The sequence below is a fragment of the Meles meles genome, chromosome 18, assembly GCF_922984935.1.
Source record: "Meles meles chromosome 18, mMelMel3.1 paternal haplotype, whole genome shotgun sequence".
Lineage (NCBI taxonomy): Eukaryota > Metazoa > Chordata > Mammalia > Carnivora > Mustelidae > Meles > Meles meles.
This window is the reverse complement of record NC_060083.1, coordinates 28,505,636-28,524,303: the sequence shown is the minus strand read 5'-3', so window position 1 is coordinate 28,524,303 and position 18,668 is coordinate 28,505,636. Positions and strand designations below refer to the sequence as shown.

The window sequence follows — 18,668 nt, the reverse complement described above, 5'->3', positions numbered from 1 at the left end:
CACATTTATGGTGTTACATTTTACTCAGCATTTCTGTGTGTTTGGTACAAAAGGTTTGGCTTCCTACATTTTTGCTTCTGACATATTGACTGGAAGTTGCTGTGGTAGTATTTCAGTACTTCAAGACAAACTAAGCTGTGGTTTTTCTCTCCATTAACAAACATTTTCTGGTCACAAAAAGTCATCTAATCTTTGCAGGCCTGATTAATTGGATTTTTCACAGAGATGTCAAATGTGTTAGTACTCTGTACATTTTGGGGGAGAATGTATATTTTTCTTATTTTAATAGGTTTTATGCACACATTCCCATTTTATAGATGGGAATTAAATGTGGTTAGTCACCCAGTTCTCTAAAGTTTATGCACAATAGCAGATACATGTATTAGATGGTAGTTAGTGCTATAGGGGAAAATTTAAGTAAAATAAGGGGGATAGGTGGAGATAGGCAGGAGGTGACTGAGTGGAGGTATTTTGTTTAGGATAGTTGGGAAAGGCTTGTCAGATGAAGTGACATTTGAACCAAAAATTTAAAGGATGAGAGATACAACCTGCAGATACCTGGGAAAGCATTTCTCAAGAAGAGAATACAGCAAAGGCCCTGAGTTGGGAACGTGCTTGACATGTCCAAGCAACAGGTAACCTGCCGTAGAGTAAGAGAATAGTAGGAAATGAAGTTACAGAGGTTGGGGAAGGAAGGGATGGGATGAGGTGGGGAGATTATATGTGGCTCTGTAGGACAGTGTGAGTTCTTTGACTTTTTTTTTTTTTTTAAGATTTTTTTTATTTATTTGACAGACAGAGATCACAAGTAGGCAGAGAGGCAGGCAGAGAGAGAGGAGGAAGCAGGCTCCTCAGCAAGCAGAGAGCCTGATGCGGGGCTCGATCCCAGGACCCTGAGATCATGCCTGAGCCGAAGGCAGAGGCTTTAACCCACTGAGCCACCCAGGCGCCCCGAGTTCTTTGACTTTTACCCTGAGTGAGATGAAACACTGGAGGGTTTTGGGCAGAGGAATGAATACATGAGGGTTGTTTTATTTTGTTTGTTTTTAAGATTATTTATTTGAGAGAGAGAGTGTGGAGGGGAGGGGCAGTGGGAGAGGGAGAAAGAGAATCCACTGAGTGCAGAGCCTACCCGCCTCAATCTGATGACCCCAGATCATGACCTGAGCCAAAACCAAGAGTTGGACACCTAACTAACTGAGCCAAGGTGCCCCAACATAAGGTTTTTAAAAATGTGATCAGTTTGGCTCTTCTGTAGAGGGTAGGCTAAACAGAGACCACCTGAGATATGTGAATAATCCAGGTAAGAGGTGGTAGTCATGTAGATCATGGTATAGCTGTGAGGTGATGAGAAGTTTTCAGATTCTGCATTTATTTGAGAGAGAGAGTTGACAGGAATTTTTCTTGTATTGATTATGGGCTGTAGTAGAGAGAGAAGAGGATTAAGGTGTTTGGCTTGATTTATGAAGTGAATGGAATTTCCTTTAATTACGACGACTAAGATTATTAGAGGTAAAGTTTGGGGTTTTGATATCAAGGGAGATTTAGGACATAATTAAATTTGAAAATCACTTTAGACATTAAAGTGGAGATATCAGTTGTGCTTTTTGATATATAATTTAGTGTTCATGGGATAGGGTTTGTTGGCTTATAGTTGAGGATGAGATCATCTTGGAGTGAATTTAGATAGAAAACAGATTGGAAGACTAAGTTCTGTATTCCAGTGTTCAGAGAGTAATGAGATGAAGAAGAATCAAAACAGGAGCCTGAGGAATAACCTGTGAGGAGAACCAAGAGAATGGTGTTGAAGCCAAGTGATGAAAGTGTTTTAAAAGAGAGGAGTACTTACACCAAATAAACTGAAAGGTCAAGTGAGTTGACCTTTGATCATTGAGAAGTGATTATTAGATTTGGCAATGTAGAGGAGTTGTTGTATTCTTTTCTTACTGAATATTTTCTTAGGTTGTCAGTTTTTAAGGTAGAAATTCATATTTTATATTGTTCTTTAAAGATGTATCAGTTTCAGGAGCCCGTTATTTTTAATTGCCCTATGTTATTGGAATTTTTTTTTCTAAACTGTTGTGACAATTTATAAAAGGAAATTTGTGTTTGCTGCCTTTTTTTAGAAGACATCCATGACTCAAAAACATAAAAAGTTGGGTTTAACAGATGGAATTTGGGTGTTACCAGTATTGCAGTGATCTGAATGGATAGATGGAGTTCCGAGATTACTTTATATTTTACTAAGTCAGCCACCAAGTGTGGTGTATAACTTAGGCTTAGAAACTTTGGACTACCTGGGTTTAGTCATATCCCTGTCACTGTATAACTTAGATATTTCACTTTTTTTTTTTTAATTTAATTTTATTTTTTTGACAGATAGAGATCACAAGTAGGGAGAGAGGTAGGCAGAGAGAGAGAGAGGAGGAAGCAGGCTCCCCGCCAAGCAGAGAGCCCGATGCGGGGCTCGATCCCAGGACCCTGGGATCACGACCCGAGCGAAAGGCAGAGGCTTTAACCCACTGAGCCACCCAAGCGCCCCGATATTTCACTTTTTAATGCCTCAGTTTTCTCCTGTGAGAAATAGGGATGATAATAGTATCTCTCCTATAGAGGGTTACTTTGAAGATTAAATTAATATAAACATGTTTAGGGCTGCCTGGCTGGTTCATTTGGGGGACTTTGTGATTCATGATCTCAGGATTGTGAGTTTGAGCCCCATGTTCGGTATAGACATTACTTCAAAATATTTTTAAAAATTTTAGAACAGTGCTTAGGGAATCGAGAACAGTATTGACTATATGGGAAGGTGGTAGAAGTGCCTATTTTAATTGGCAACTTCTTTCTTTCTTAGTACGTGAGGGTGCATTTTATAACAATAACATCTTAGCTTCACCGAAACCATTGATGCTACTTGTTTCATTGTATCTAAGATCCCATAGATTAGAAGATGTACCTGCTTGTATTACAAGGAAAGACAAAAACCTGCTAGTTATAACTGAAGGACACTGTTGATTTACTCATCCCAATTTACACATTAACATGTGTAAAAATATGTGCAAGCTTCTGGATATATACTGCTAATCCTCTTTCTAGACTAAATGCGGGAAACAGAAAGAATATGGGTATGATCCCTGATCTCTGCACATGCTGGCAATGTCCTCTCATGTCTCTGCAGCAGCTCTGAATGCTACCTTCTTCCATTCAGAAAAACAAGACTTTCGATGTTGTTTTGATTTGCATTATACTGTTAAATCTTCTGAAACTACTAAGTGAAGTGTATTACTGTACTTAATAGGATGCTTCCAATAATGTAGAAATTATTTCTACCATATATCACTTTTAGGTTATGAGTTATTTGTATCCCTTAATATTTCTATCAGGATTAGACCTGATAGGCTCCTGAATGTCAGTTTTCATTGTATTTCTATGTGGGTTGCTTCTCTCTTTTTTTCATAGAAACATCTGGCCCTTATTCACCCTAGGTTCTCTTGTCTCCCAGGCAAAGAAATTGACTTACATAGCTATATGATGTTCTTTCTCAGCCCAGATACTTTTTTTATCCAGGATTTAGAAAGCAAAAAATTTGACAAGAAAGCAAATAAATAGAAATCTGCTTGTTTCTTTTTGTATTCTAGTTGACTTATGAATACATGTTTTCAGTGACACCTTCTGGAAGAGGGCCCCAGGACAGTTGTTTTTCATTTGCCCTGGAAATTTAAAAGAGCATTTGAATCCCACACATACTTAATTAAAAATGCTAATTATGACAGATTCAGGTGCTGAAGAAGAGGGATAAGGCAAGTAAAAAAGTGGCCTTCTTAAATATAGGAAAAAATGCAGTTTACGGATTTCAGGATATACCTTAGTAAATAAAATATGGCTTATTAGTAACAATGCACTGCTTTAATGAATTGATAAAATAATTTACAATTAGCAAATAGATTTTATGGAAATAGAAGTTCTTAAGTACAGTTATTTTTGAAAGCAGTTTGATTTCCAGGTATACAATCTGTAGTGTTATTTAGATTAATTGTTCCTTTGTAGATAGTAGAAAGGTAAATGTCAACGAATTGCAGATTTCAGGTTGTGCAAGTTCTAAGCAAGATATGTTAAAATTTTACTAAATCTGTGGGGTTTTTTTTTTCCTTTTAGGGTGAAAAGGTAAACTATGAAAAGTTTAGAAATTGGCTTCTTCTAAACAAAGATGCTTTTACCTTCTCTCGTTGGCTACTATCTGGAGGTGTTTATGTGACCCTCACTGATGATAGTGATACTCCCACTTTCTACCAAACTCTGGCTGGAGTCACACATTGTAAGTAATGGCATTTTGTTGTTTTCTATTCACTTTTTAATACAGTTGCCTGTTTATATGACAATATGCCTAGTAAGGAGAAATTTATTGTCAGTGGTTTTTTTCTTCCAAAGTGTAAAAAATGAAGTACTGGAACACTTGGTACATAGCTGAAAAGGAAAACTTTTTCTCTACTCACACCAATTACTTTTGTGCTTCACATGTGTGGGGGTTTCCCCCACACAAAGCAATTCACCAATGCTCTGTAGATACCAGTGCTTCTGATCAACCAGCTCTAAATGAGATGATCTCCCTCCTTGGGTTGGATAATTTGGTAGAAGAGCTCATAAAACTCAGGGAAACAGTTTATGTTTACTGACTTAATATATATAAGAAGGGTTGTGTTAAAACAATACAGATGAACAGCCAGATGAAGAGATACATAGGGCAAGTTTGGAAGGGTCCCAAGCACAGGAGCTGGGATGCGCCAGTCCTTCTGCAATGGATGTTGATGTTCATCAATCCAGAAGCTCTCCCAAACCCATACTTTTGGGATTTTTATGGAGGCCGTATCACATATAGGTATGATCAATCATTAACTCTATTTCCAGTCTCTAGTAGGGCTGAAAGTTGCAAGTATCTAATTATGGCTTGGCCCTTCTGGTCACCAGCCCCCATCCAGAAGCCCACCAAGAGTCACCTCAAGCATTATAATGAAAGACTGCTATCACCTAAGAAGTTACAAGGGATTTAGGACTTCTTTGTCAGAAACCCTTATCACTCAGGAAGTTAAGAGAGTTTGGTCAAAGACCAAATATTAGCTGGGGCCGGGGGCAGAAACCAATTTCACACTATTTCATAATGGCGCTCTACTTATTGTCCATAACCAAGTGGTATTAATTTCCTAAAGTTATTCTAACAAATTAGCACAGTTCTGGAAACTGAAATCAAGGTGGTAACACGTTCCTCTGAAGGCCCAGGGAAGAATCCTTCCTTGATTCTCCCAGCTTCTGGTGACCCCAGGCTCTGCTTGTGGCCGTTTAACTCTACTTTCTGCCTCCATCTTCCCGTGGCCTTCTCTGTATCTCTCTGAGTCCTCTCCTTATCTTATAAGGACACTCGTTACTGGATTTAGGCCCTAGCCTAAATTCAGGGTGCTGAATTCATTACATCTACAAAGACCCTATTTCCAAATAAGGTCATATTCTGAGGTTCCAGGTGGTCATGAATTTTTGAGGGATATCATTGAACACACTACTATATAGGCCTTAAGTGTTAATTTCTACTGTTCTTCTTTCCTGTGGGTACAGAAAAGTACCTGCACTGGGCTTTTGCTAATGCTGTTTCTTAATACTAGAATCCTTTTTTCCTTTCCTTCTCTCTGTAAATCCTAGTCATCTTTGAAGACTTAAATCACATGCCCCTTTGTTTCCATGAAACCTTTTCTTGCCCTCCTGTGGGAAATCATTTGTCATTCCTCTGAACTATCATATAACACCTTTTTTGTACAATTCTTGAATGAGCTTACCACTTTCCACCTTTTATTATAATTATTTATAGCATCTATTTATGTGCACATGTCATCTCTCTTTTTTAGAGAAAGACACAGAGTGGGGGTGAGGAAGGGGCAGAGAGAGAAGGAGAGAGAGACTGCTGAGCAGGTTCCATGCCCAGTGGGGAGCCTATGTACATGTCATCTCTCTTAAATCATAGAGTCTATGTTATTGTTTCCTCTCACCCCCTCTGTGCCAAACCTTAAAAATAAGTATTTGTTGACTGAATAGAGTAGCTTGGATGTCAGGTACTGTTTTTATCTGTTGCTTTATGGAACTTATGACTGGTTATTAATTATACAGCAGCTACTTTTCTGCCCATTTTCATTCCATTCTTACCAGAAGTTCCAACAGATTCTGGCATAAATAGGCAATGAACTTGATTTTACTACTTTTCTGTGCTGTTGTCTTTATTTTTGATAGGAAGCCTCTTTAAAAATATTGTTTTGCATAAAAAATTAGGGACTTTTTCTTATACTCACTATAAGCTCTAACTTAACATTAATATTTAAATTGTCAGTATTATGTATATTTTGCTGAACTTTTGGTTTCGTATTTGATTGTATGGTAAATTATTTTTCTGTTAATATTGGCTAAGAGTGTGACTACTCCCCTTTAATGACTTGCGTTAAAGAAAAAATTATTCTGACCCTTGTTAAAGTGGTAAGGAAGACTTAAATCCAAGACTTCTACAGTAGTCTATTGTAGTAGTAGAGAGAGATTGGTCAAAACAGGGACAGATAAGGAGTTGTAGCCAGGGAGTGAGGTGAGGTGGTCAGAGGAGATGTCAAGGGTAGGGGGAATTCTTCCTAAAGGCAAGCCAAGAACTTATTCATCAAAGGTGGGGTTTGAGGAACTTGATCAGATATCAAGGGTAGGCAGACAACTTGGCAGGATTCTTTGCTAAGACTGGATCTGAAAAGACTGGATGGGGGCCAAGTTGGAGGCCTAGTAGAAAGGAGGACTCAAAGAAGCAGGACTAAAGTGTGGTCAAGGAGAAAGTCTTTTTGTCAGTTTCTTGAGGTTAAATTAGGTCTGACATACTTTGCAAATGCATATGCTGCTTATTCCTTATTTTGGAAAGCACTGTATTATTACAGATTACAGATTTACTTAAATTCAGTCAGAATAATTTTCAAAATGTTAAAAATGTTATCCCATTATGTGGTTCCATTTTTATTTGAAAGTGATCTTTTCTGTTTAGCTTTTTATCATTTGGGAAGATTTCTTGAATTTTTAATAGTGTTTGAAAGTTATAATTCCTTTGCCTTGTTAAAAATATTTATCTTGAATTATTTAAAGCAAATATTAATGTAGATGCATTGTTTTACCTGTAATAATGATCTTCTAATTTCTAAACTGAGTGGTTTCTTCTTAGGGTCATTGTATCTACTCATATCTCACAGCAGCATTTTAGCACTATTCAGTTTTCATGAAATTCTCTTTTTTGACTTTTGAAACATTGTAGTTTCCTAGTTTTTGTTGTTGTTTGGGTTTTGTTTTGCTTTTTTGTGTTTTTTTGAGTTTTCTTTACTGCTCTCCTTTTTCTGCCTACCTTTTAAATATAAGTTATTGGGTGCCTGGGTGGCTCAGTGGGTTAAGCCGCTGCCTTCAGCTCAGGTCATGATCTCAGGGTCTGGGATCGAGTCCCACATCAGGCTCTCTGCTCAGCGGAGAGCCTGCTTCCCTTCCTCTCTCTCTGCCTGCCTCTTGTGATTTGTCTCTGTCAAATAAATGAATAAAATCTTAAAAAAAAATATATATATATAAGTTATTTCTCATGGGTTCACCTTTGGCCCTACTTTCTTCTTAGATGATGTGCATGCTTTTGTTTCACTACAGCCATTTCCATTGCTTTGCCTATCCATCATATCTCTGCAGGTGATACTTTTTTTTTTTTTTTAAAGATTTTATTTATTTGATAGAGATCACAAGCAGGCAGAGAGCCCAATGTGGGCTCGATCCCAGGACCCTGGGATCATGACCTGAGCTAAAGGCAGAGGCTTTAACCCAGTGAGCCACCCATGTGCCCCTGCAGGTGATACTTTGATGAAGTTTTCTGGTCTTGCTTATCTCAAGCTCTATATCATTTTAATCAGTGCCTCCTGAATATTAGTGGAAAGCAAGATTCAGCTGAGTAAACTTGAAGATCAAATTGGCTTTATTCAAATCATGAACTCAGCAGTATCCCGTCTAGCAAATAGAAAGGAGCTCTGAGGAATTGTAAAAATGAAGGCTTTTGTAGGCAGAAGGGAGCAGGAGTAGGGATATTAGGATGGAGTTTCTAAAACAAAGAGTGGATTGTTAGATTGTTTCAGGCAAGGTCATCTTCTTTTGGGGGAATGGAAGGGGTCTGTCAGGCAAAATACCTTACTAGTGCTGATCAGGTAATTCCAGATTGACTGGTTAAAGGTCAAATTTCTGGGAGAGGCTGAAACTACAGTTAGATTAGATATTAAATCTTTGTTTGCTGCATGAGGCTCAGCACAGGTGACTCCATTTGGGTCCTACTGTTTTTTTGTTTTGTTTTGTTTTCTTTCCTTTTCTTTTTCTTTTTCTTTCTTACTCTTACTCTTACCAGAGCTCAGATCAAGACAGACACTTAACCAGTTAAACCACCCAGGTGCCCCTATTGTTCCTTTTTAAAACTACGTATATTCTAACATCTTAATCTCAGATGTAAAATCAGATTCCTGATTTTTCCTAAAGGTTCGGAAAGCAAACAATGTGTTCTTCCTCTTGTCTCTTCTGTCATGGTTAATAGTATTTGTAATTCCAGTCATCCAATTTGAGATTAATTTTGACTTTTCCTTGTCAGCCTTCACATTAGATCCTATCAGTCTTAACTCAGCCATATTTCTTACACCTTTCTTTACTATTGCCGTCATTGCAATATTTGTCCGTATTTATCTGACTATATGTTAATGCTAGGAAATAATAAAGGGCAAATCTGTTGTTTGTTGTTGTTTAGTTTACATTAAAAAATATAAACTCTTCCCTGCTCCAAAATCTTTGAGGAGTCTTCATGTTCTGTAGAACAAAGTTTAGACTCCTTAGCGTCGCTCTGAAATCTCTTAGTTTCCTATTCTTAATTATCCTTATTCATTTTTCCTTACATATGTGCTGTGCTTAATCTCCAGAGCACTGCTCAGTCTTCCATAACTATCCCCATGAATTTATACAGCTACCCTATACATCACTCCTAATATTCCTTCAATTAAGATTGCATTTCATCTTTCAGCCCTTGACAATTGAAATACTTTGTCCTCAAAGCCCAATTCATATGCTTCCTTTTTGATCATGCTTTCTCCATTTTCTTCAGTTTGAATTACTTTCCATTTGCATTCTTGCACATTTTACATTTCAATTAAAGCAATTAAGATGCTTTTTGCCTTACCTCAGAGACATTTGAAAATGGCTTTGATCCCCCCCAGAAGTTACAAGTCCCTGGAGGACAAGGTTCTTGTCCAGTTCATCTTTGAGTTCCTAGTACAATGGACCAAATGCATGTTATTGGATTGGACAGTATTGAAAAATTTTTAGTCACTAACAGTCTGCTTTCTAAGTAGTGATTTAAATGTTTGATTTCCCCAGGAGTGAGCAGGGGGTATATGCTATTTTAGGATTATAGCACTAAACCCATGCCAAGGAGAAAGGCCAGTATCATGTTTGAATAAGGTTCAGCAGTTTCGGGCGCCTGGGTGGTTCAGTTGATTAAGTGACTGCCTTGTGGCTCACATCATGATCCTGAGTCCTGGTGATCCTAGGGTCCTGGGATCGAGCCCCATGTAGGGCTCCCTGTTCAACAGGGAGCCTGCTTTTCCCTGCCCCTGCACCCCCGCTCCTCTGTGTTCTTTCTTTTGCTCTCTCGCTCTCTCTCTCAAATAAATGGATTTTTTTTAAAAAAAGGTTCAACAGTCTCATAGTATGTGAACATTCATGTAAAGACATGCCATGTTTTGGGGGGAAATGAATTATAATATTTATAAATATCATTAACTGCTGAAGGGTGCGAAGTTGGTTCTAAGATCTTCTTTCTGAAACTCTTGGATAAATGATGTGAAATACAGAAAATTGATTAGCATTAAGGCACATGGAAGATCAGCTTACTATAAATAGGAGGGAATTATTATCTGAACTAATTATTTTATCTGCCCCTGTAGTGTGCCCATTGATTTCCCTGGTGGCCAAAGAAATAAGTAGTATATGGTAAAAGCCTGGAGAAATGGTATGCTTTAAATTTTTTCAGTTATTTGTAACATATTAAATTGCTGGCATCTTAGTTGAATTTTGTCATATCCTTGTGTCTTGTAAGAGGAATACATCAAAATAAAAAAAATAATCAAATATAAAGCTACTACAGTATATTGGTAGTTACCAGTCTTTATTGAGCATTAGAATTATTTGGAGAGGGTATTAAAAGTGCAGGTTCCTGGTTCTGTGGTAATAATTGTTATTCAGGGGGCCTTAGGACTTTGTACTTGAACAGACATCTAAAGTAATTCTCACGTAGGTGGACCATGAACTACATTTTGAGAAATACTGATAGGATGTTTAGGAGTTCTTCAGACTCTGAGTCAGACACTGGCCCTATCACTTATGTCAGTGTGGGAAATTTATTTAATCTCCCTGAACTTCTTTTTCCTCCTCTGGAAAACAGGGAAAATGGTACAGTTACGTTCATGGCATGTAGGGGAGGAAAACTTCTTTTCCTCTACCCATCTTGGGTTCATTGGTTGGGGCCCTTTAAATTAGACTGACAAAAGGTGGATAACAAGCAAAAAACATAAGTTTATTAACATAACTTATACATGGGAGTATTCATTGTGAAGAACTGAAACAGGTGGTTAGAACTTGAGTTTATATTGCATCTTGGCAAAGACCAGTAGTTTTATAGAGAAGGGACAAGACAAAGGAAAAAGGACTTTGACTTTGAGCTTCTAGAGGTGGCAAATTATAGGAAGGCAAATTTTTGGAGAAACGAATAGTAGTAGGGCTGCTTAGTAAGATCTGTTACATAGATTCATTTATCTGGTGGAATCTCCATGTTGTTAAGGATCTAGACTAGTCTCTGGTGATTACTTCTGTCCTTCCTGATAGAGGGGCAGGGAGGACGCTTTTACAAATTAAGTAAATGGAGGTGGGTAGTTTGCAGAGAGCTTTTTCTCTTACCTGTTTCTTCTCAATTACCTTCAACTCAATAGAATCCTTATGCCAAAGTGACATATTGGGGGTGGCATATTGTTCTACCCTTTAGGCGGACATGACATAATACTTGTTTTAAAGGACTCAGCTCGGGTCCTGTTCTGGAATTGGTGCTTTACGATGAATATGCATCCTCTTGTATCACTGAACACTTCACTTGGAAATGTCAGTGAGCTTCACCCTGGTATCTCCAGGGAGTAATTGTTTTAGAAGCCATTAATTTTATAATAGAGGGTTGTAGATTGGTATTAAAATGAACTCATCCACATCTGTGGGAAGAAAGTCTTTTTCTTCTAAGTTTTTTTTATTTTACAATTTACAGAAACAAAGAACCAGCATAAACCAGTGGAACAGACAACACAGTGGGTATGGGCTTCACCAGATAGCTACTGTCTTCATGGGGATTACTATGAAGTCATTTTTTTTAAAAAATTTAAAGATTTATTTATTTATTTGACAGACAGAGATCACAGGTAGGCAGAGAGGCAGGCAGAGAAAGAGAGAGAGAAGGAAGCAGGCTCCCCGCGGAGCAGAGAGCCCAATGTGGGGCTCGATCCCAGGACTCTGGGATCTTGACCTGAGACGAAGGCAGCGGCTTTAACCTAATGTGCCACCCAGGCGCCCCTTACTATGAAGTCATTATCGCAAAGTCAGAATTACTGCTAAATTTCATTTATACATTCTGACATGGGTAGATTTACATTCTGATGGCTATGATTCGTCATAGTATCTATAAATTCTCATTTTCTGGGTAAACAACTTGCAATTGAATTATTTGCCGGCTCTTCCACTTGATGAATATTTGGCACATTAAACTTTTCACATAATGTATCCTGAATGTGGAAACTTGTGATAAAAAGTAGAGTGTTATTAACTGATTTATAAGTACACAGAAAATTTTTATTTTAAAGCATCAGTGACCCCTTTTAAATATGTGTAATGAGCCAAGGTATCTAGGAAACAAAAAGGAATTACAATTTTTCACTTGTAAATAACATTTATATTAGAGTGTAGATGCCTTTAATTACTTTTGCACATACAATTATAAAGTAAAATTTGAAGTCACAGTAAATTGAACACTTCCATATTTAATCAGTTGTTCTCTTTTATGCAGATCACAAAGGAAACTGGGGAGCTCTTTGTATTCAATACAGAGTCAGAATAATTAATTTGATTTATACAAGATTATAGATTTTGTCATGGCAAGTACATTTTTCAGAACTGCAAATTCCAAATTATTGTTACCTTACCTTTTTTTTTAAATTTAAGAAAGTGAATTGGAACTTTAGCGCAGAGTTAAATTTTTAATATTTGAGTAGATCTTAATAAAATTTTTTTATTAGGGCTATTACGTTTTTCTATCATGATTTGCTATTTAAATACCTATGATTAGATCTGAAGAAGATCAGATGGTAGAGTAGAAAGATTGTGGGCTTACCTCCTCTCACAGACACACCAAAACTACAACTACATATAGAACTGCTCTTTCTCAGAATGACCTGAAGACTAGCAGAACAGCTAATCCACAACTAAAGACATAAAGAAAAAGCCACTTGAGATAGGTAGGAGGGAGCGCAGAGATGTGATGTAGTCAGGAATGACACCCCCAGTGTGGTAACCCTTAAGCAGAAGGGATATCACAAATGTGGAAGTCCTCCCTGGGGAGCAAGGGATTTCAAGCCCCACAGTGGACATCCCCACCCTGGGAACCTGCACTGGGAAGATGAGCTCCCAAAAAGGCCTGACTCCCAAAAGGCCTCACTTTGAAACTCAGCATAGCTTAACTCCAGAAGAGCTGCTGAACTGTAAGAAACCCGAAATTGTACCCTTAAAAGTAGTCTGTGCACAAATGCACTCACTCCAAAAGCACAGAGTCAGGAGTTTGAAAAGTTCCTGTGTCATATATGAAGATTTATTTGCCTATTTTAGTGCGTGTGCTGAAGGGGCAGGGCTTTTTAGGAACTTTATCCTGAAACAGAAATGCAGGTAGGTGCCATTTTTCTTACTCTCCTACCGAGCTGGCCTAGTGCTGGTAGGTGCCATTTCTGACATTCTCCATCTACTTTGCTAGTACCACTCACCATGCCCCAACATTCCTGCACCCCTAAATTGTTCCCCCCACCAAGCAGGTGACTCTCTAAAACAGCTTCTCAGCTTGTCTCACACACCCACCTTAAATGATTCCCACCTCACAGCACCCATTGGGTGTCCTCCACCAAGACCTCCTGCCATTCTGCATGCAGCGTGTGGGTATGGCCTGGACCAGCAACCCCAAACTGGCTTCCACTCCAGAGAGTCAGCCCAACGCAGTAGTGTGCTGGTAGCAGCTGCATCTGGTCATTTCAGCCAGTTGTGCTAGGGACACTCCTACTTACCAGTGTACTTGGAGCCATCACAGTCCAGTCACAATAGAAAGGCACACACGACCCACAGAGCGGATACCCCTGGAGGGGATACCAGGAGATACCTGGTTTTGATGACCAGGGGGATTGTGCTTCTGGGCCCCACAGGATATGTTGTACATAAGGCCACTCCTCCAAAACTAGGAGATGTGGCTTATCTAATACATGGAAACAAACACAGAATGAGGAGACACAGGACTATGTTCCAAATGAAAAAACAAGATGAAACCTCAGAAAAAGAACTAATGAAAAAGAAATAAACAATCTACCTGATAAAGACAAAAGTAATGGTCCTAAAGATGCTCACCGAACTGAGGTGAAGAATGGATAAACACAGTGAAAACATCAACAAAGAGCTAGAAGATACAAAAAAGAACCACTTAGAGGTGAGGAATATAATAACCAAAATGAAAAATACACTAAAGAGAATCAGTGGCAGATTAATAATGCAGAAAAATGGATCAGAATCTGGAAGAAAGAGTGGTGGACATCACCCAAGCTGAACGGCAAAAAGGAAAAAATTATTAAAAATGAGGATGGTTTAAGGGACTTCTGGGATAACATCAGGCCTATTAATATTTGCATTATGGGAGTCCAAAAAAGAGAAGGGAGAGAGAAATATCAGAAATATTTTTGAAGAAAGAAAAGGGGAAAACTTAACTTAAATCTTGGGAAGGAAACAGGATATTCAGGTCCAGGAATCACAGAGAGTTCCAAACAAGATAAACCCAAAGAGATCCACAGGAAGAAACATAATAATTAACATGTCAAAAATTAGGGGCACCTGGATGGCACAGGTAAGCATCTCACTCTTGGTTTTGGCTCAGGTCATGATTTCAAGGTCATGAGATTGAGCCCTGTGGTAAGCTCTGTGCTCAGTGGGGGGTCTGCTTTTCTCCCTCTGCCCCCTGCCCAAATGTCAAAAATTAAAGATCAGAGAGAAACTTAAAAGCAGTAAGAGCAAATACAAGAGAACCCCCATGAGACCATGAGCTGATTTTTCAGCAGAAACTTGGCAGGCCAGGGTGCCTGGGTGGCTCAGTTGTTGGGTGTCTGCCTTCTGCTTGAGTCATGATCCTGGGGTCCTGGGATCGAGCCCTGCCTCGGGCTCCCTGCCCTGCAGGAGGCCTCTTTCTCCCTCTCCCACTCCCCCTGCTTGTGTTCCCCTCTCTTGCTGTCTCTCTCTCTCTGTCAAATAAATAAAATCTTCTAAAAAAAAAAAAAGAAAGAAAGAAAAACTTCGCCGGCCAAAAGGGAGAAGCATGATATATTCAGTGTGTTATAAGGAAAAAAATCTATAACCAAGAATACTCTACCCAGCAAGGTTATCACTCAGAATAAAAGGAGAGATTGTTTCCCAGATTTCCCAAACAAAAGTTAAGGGGGGGTTATTTATCACCATTAAACTGGTCTTATAAGAAACATTAAAGGGACTTCTTTAAGTGGAAAAGAAAACGCCATGACTAGAAGTAAGAAAATTATGAAAGAAAAACATCTGGAAAAGCAAAAATATAGTAAAAGTAGTACAACCACTTGTAATGCTAGTATGAAGGTGAAAAGACAAAGTAGTAAAGTCTATTTCTACAATAATTAGTTAAGGGATACTCGGAATAAAAAGTAAAATATGACATCAAAAACATAAATGTGGGGACAGATGGTAAAAATGTGTGTTTAGAATGCATTTGAACTTACATGACCACAGACTTAAAATAGACTACTGTATACATATTCGGGTCTTATATATATGAATCTCATGGTAACCACAAACCAAAAACCTGTAATAGATACACAGAAAATAAAGAGAAAGGAATCCAAACATCATACTAAAGAAGGTTTTCAGAGTATAAGTCTCCAGTTTTCAGAGTATAAGTCTCCTCTCTGCTCGATTAAATTTATCCCTAGATATTTCACTCTTTTTAATAGTCGTATATAAATGGGACTTTTCTTAATTTCGTATATAAATGGGACTTTTCTTAATTTCTCTTCCTGATAATTCATCATTACTACAGATTGAGCACTTACTGGAGGAGGTACTATGTGTACTCTGTGTATATTATCTTGTTTAATCCTCGTGCTCTCTCTGAGGTTCGTTTTATCCATATTCTAAAGATGAGGAAACGAAGGCTATGTGAAGTTAAAGACCCTCTCTCAGGATCAGATGGCTAATCGGTGCCAAACTGCGATGAAGACAGTTCATTGACATACACTCTTCTTATTCTTCAATCTTTTATGAGTAGCTTGTAATTATAGATAAAAGGAGTTGGGCATGTGGTTATTGTGGTTGTTCTGCTCCATCTCCTTCAGACTCACTTCAGACAGTCTTTGCAGATTCACTCTTCCAATTTCCGTTTTCCCCCCCTTGAGATACTTACAATGATTATTTTTTATATCTCTTCAATAATTAATTTTATTTGATCCAAGCAAGGTCCTTGAATGATTGTATATTTACCAATAGTGAAATGGGCAGTAGAAGAACTATGATTTTATGAACTATGTTTTAAAAATGAGTTATTTTCTTTAATGTTGATCATATTTTCACATAATTTCGCTATATTTTTGGCAGAAAATGTGTGTTCTTGATTTTCTTTTCTCTCTTTCTTCCTTTCCTTTTCTTTTCCTCTCCTTTCTCCCCACTCTTCCCCTTTCTTCTTCCATCCCCTTCTCTCCCCCCCCCCTTTTTTTTTGTTTTTTTAGTTGTTTTAAGTAGGCTCCCAGCCCAGCTGTGGAGCCCAGCATGGGACTTGAACTTCCATTCCTGATATCAAGACCTGAGCTGAGATCAAGAGTCAGACACTTAGCTGACTGAACCACCCAGGTGTCCCTGTGCCTATTCTTTCTTGTAAATATCTCTTTAAATAAACCAAGAATGAGTTTTTGGAATTTCCTTAAAATGTATCATAAGAATGAATAAGCCTAGTAAGTCTGATTTCTTTTTAGTAGTAGAATCTGGACTTTGAGGTAATTAATGTAGTATTTTGGGCTAATTTTAGGGCTATGGAATTCATTTTGATCATTTTTCTTTTCATATCAAACTTAAATTTATACTGTCTCTATTTTAGCATTATTATTGTATTCCCTTGCCACATTTTAGTTGGTATTGTTAGCACCTTCTTTCAGTAAGAAAAAAAGTACTTCAGTGATTCTTTGACCATAAACCCCTAGTAAATCTGCTTGTCCCTTCTTCATTATCCTCTTATCTGGTTGTACAGGACATAAGGATTACAGCCCTTATAGCCATTTTAAGTAGATCTCAGAAGGTCATTGCGTTTGTGAACAGGTTGCTTCCTCAACAGTGCTAAAGAACTATGTTACTCTTTGAAAGTACTTGAATATTTTGCCTGGTTTTTTGTTCTGTTTTGTTTTAAATGAGGATCCAGTTCTGGCCTTAAAGACCTATTTCTGCTGTTGCAGCCTCTGGTAAGGTAAGACTTCATTAGGATGGCCTAAAGTGTAGGCCAGGAATTGTTTAGAATGCTGAGAGTATGGTGTGCTGCTGTTGTGAACCAGAACAAATTATACCTGTAGGTGGGTGATAAATTCAATCCTATTTAATTAGTAAAGTGTAAGTTTTGGGATTGACCTACGAATTGCAAGTAGAGTAATTACTGCAGTCATTACCTCTAACTTCTTTAAGTAAAAATAAAGTTAGTTCCCTTCCTTCTTCCCAGGAATTCAGCCGCCAATTCATGTAAAATGTTTGGGTAATGCTAGTACACGTAATTTACTTTAGCTTGCTTTTGGCAAGTATTCGGTAATGCAGTCTGTAACCAGAATATGAACAGATGACATAAGCTTGAAAGGGAACTGTAAAGCTTAGTTTTAATTGACCATGACAGTCTGATCCTAATCATTTTTTTCTTTTAAATATCTTCTACATGTCTTTCCATGTTTCTCCTTAAGCAAAGAAATTGTGTTTTTTAAGGAGATTAATAAAGTTTTTAAAAGTAAAAAAAAAAATTGAAAGGCAGTTAGTGTAATTTTCTAATTTAGTGTATTGTGTAGACACCAGTTAATCAGAAGTTCTTATTGAACATAGGCTCAGTACCAAGAATTATAGAAATAAGAACAGTTTCTGTCAAGGCTGCTGTCTTTCTTGTTTTGTTTCAGGGTCAGATTTTTTATGTGTAGATCTATTACTTGGAAGAAAGTTTAGAATTTGAGAAAGCTATTTCTCTGCAGGAACGGAAGAGGGTTCTCTTTTCTTTCATGTAGTATAAATAGAGTGAACAGATATCTAACTTTGGAAAAGCAAACATTAGTCCTGTCTTAATTTATCAGACTCCTGTGGTTACTCTCCTTATTGTTAAATTTTTATTTTTTTTGAAGTTCTGTTTATTGAGAGAGGAAGAAAGAGAGAGAGTGTGCATATGAGAGTGGAGGAGGGTCAGAGGGAGAAGCAGATTCCTCAGTGAGAGGAGTTAAATTTTTAAATACTCCTTTTTATTAAATTCAGTTATCTAGGTATTTGAAGTAGATACCTCTGTTTTAAACTTTCACAATTTTTTTTTAAAGATTTTCTTTATTTATTTGACAGACAGAGATCACAAGTAGGCAGAGAGGAAGGCAGAGAGAGGAGGAAGCAGGCTCCCCCTGAGCAGAGAGCCCGATGTGGGGCTCGATCCCAGGACCCTGGGATCATAACCTGAGCCAAAGGCAGAGGCTTTAACCAACTGAGCCACGTGGGCGCCCTTCTGTTTTAAAAAATCGAAAGCTACATGCTCATTAGAAGTTTTGCATATTTAAAAAATTATTTGCTGTTCCAAAATGATTGGATCCTTTCAAAGGTTGATTCATCAGAAGGTTACAACGTAGTATATTCGGTATTTGGTTAAAAAAAATGTGTACTGGGGCCCCTGGGTGGCTCAGTGGGTTAAAGCCTCTGCCTTTGGCTCAGGTCATGAACCCAGGGTCCTGGGATCAAGCCCTGCATCAGGCTCTCTGCCCGGCAGGGAGCCTGCTTCCTCTTCTCTCTCTACCTGCCTCTCTGCCTACTTGTGATCTCTGTCTGTCAAATAAAAACCTTAAAAAAAAAAGAGAGAGAAATGTGTACTCTTGTATGAAAATTTTATCTTTTTTGTATCTCAGTCTTGATGATTTTGATGTAAAATTTAAAAAATTAATTTAGCCCATTGATTTTTTGAATCTATGAACAATGATTTTCTATAATTTGAGAAATCATACAGTGGTATAGATGATACAATGAAAGTATTGGAA

The 18,668-nt window shown here is 37.9% G+C and overlaps 1 protein-coding gene across 3 annotated transcripts in view; it reads left to right on the top strand.

The window, feature by feature from the left end:
- Nucleotides 1-18,668, top strand: part of USP32 (ubiquitin specific peptidase 32) — a 221,590-nt gene that overhangs the window by 115,273 nt on the left and 87,649 nt on the right. For all 3 annotated transcript variants that reach the window (XM_045984380.1, XM_045984379.1, XM_045984378.1), the window contains exon 5: nt 4,156-4,315. In XM_045984380.1, the coding sequence (XP_045840336.1) occupies nt 4,156-4,315 (160 nt within the window). The remainder of the gene's footprint in view (nt 1-4,155; nt 4,316-18,668) is intronic.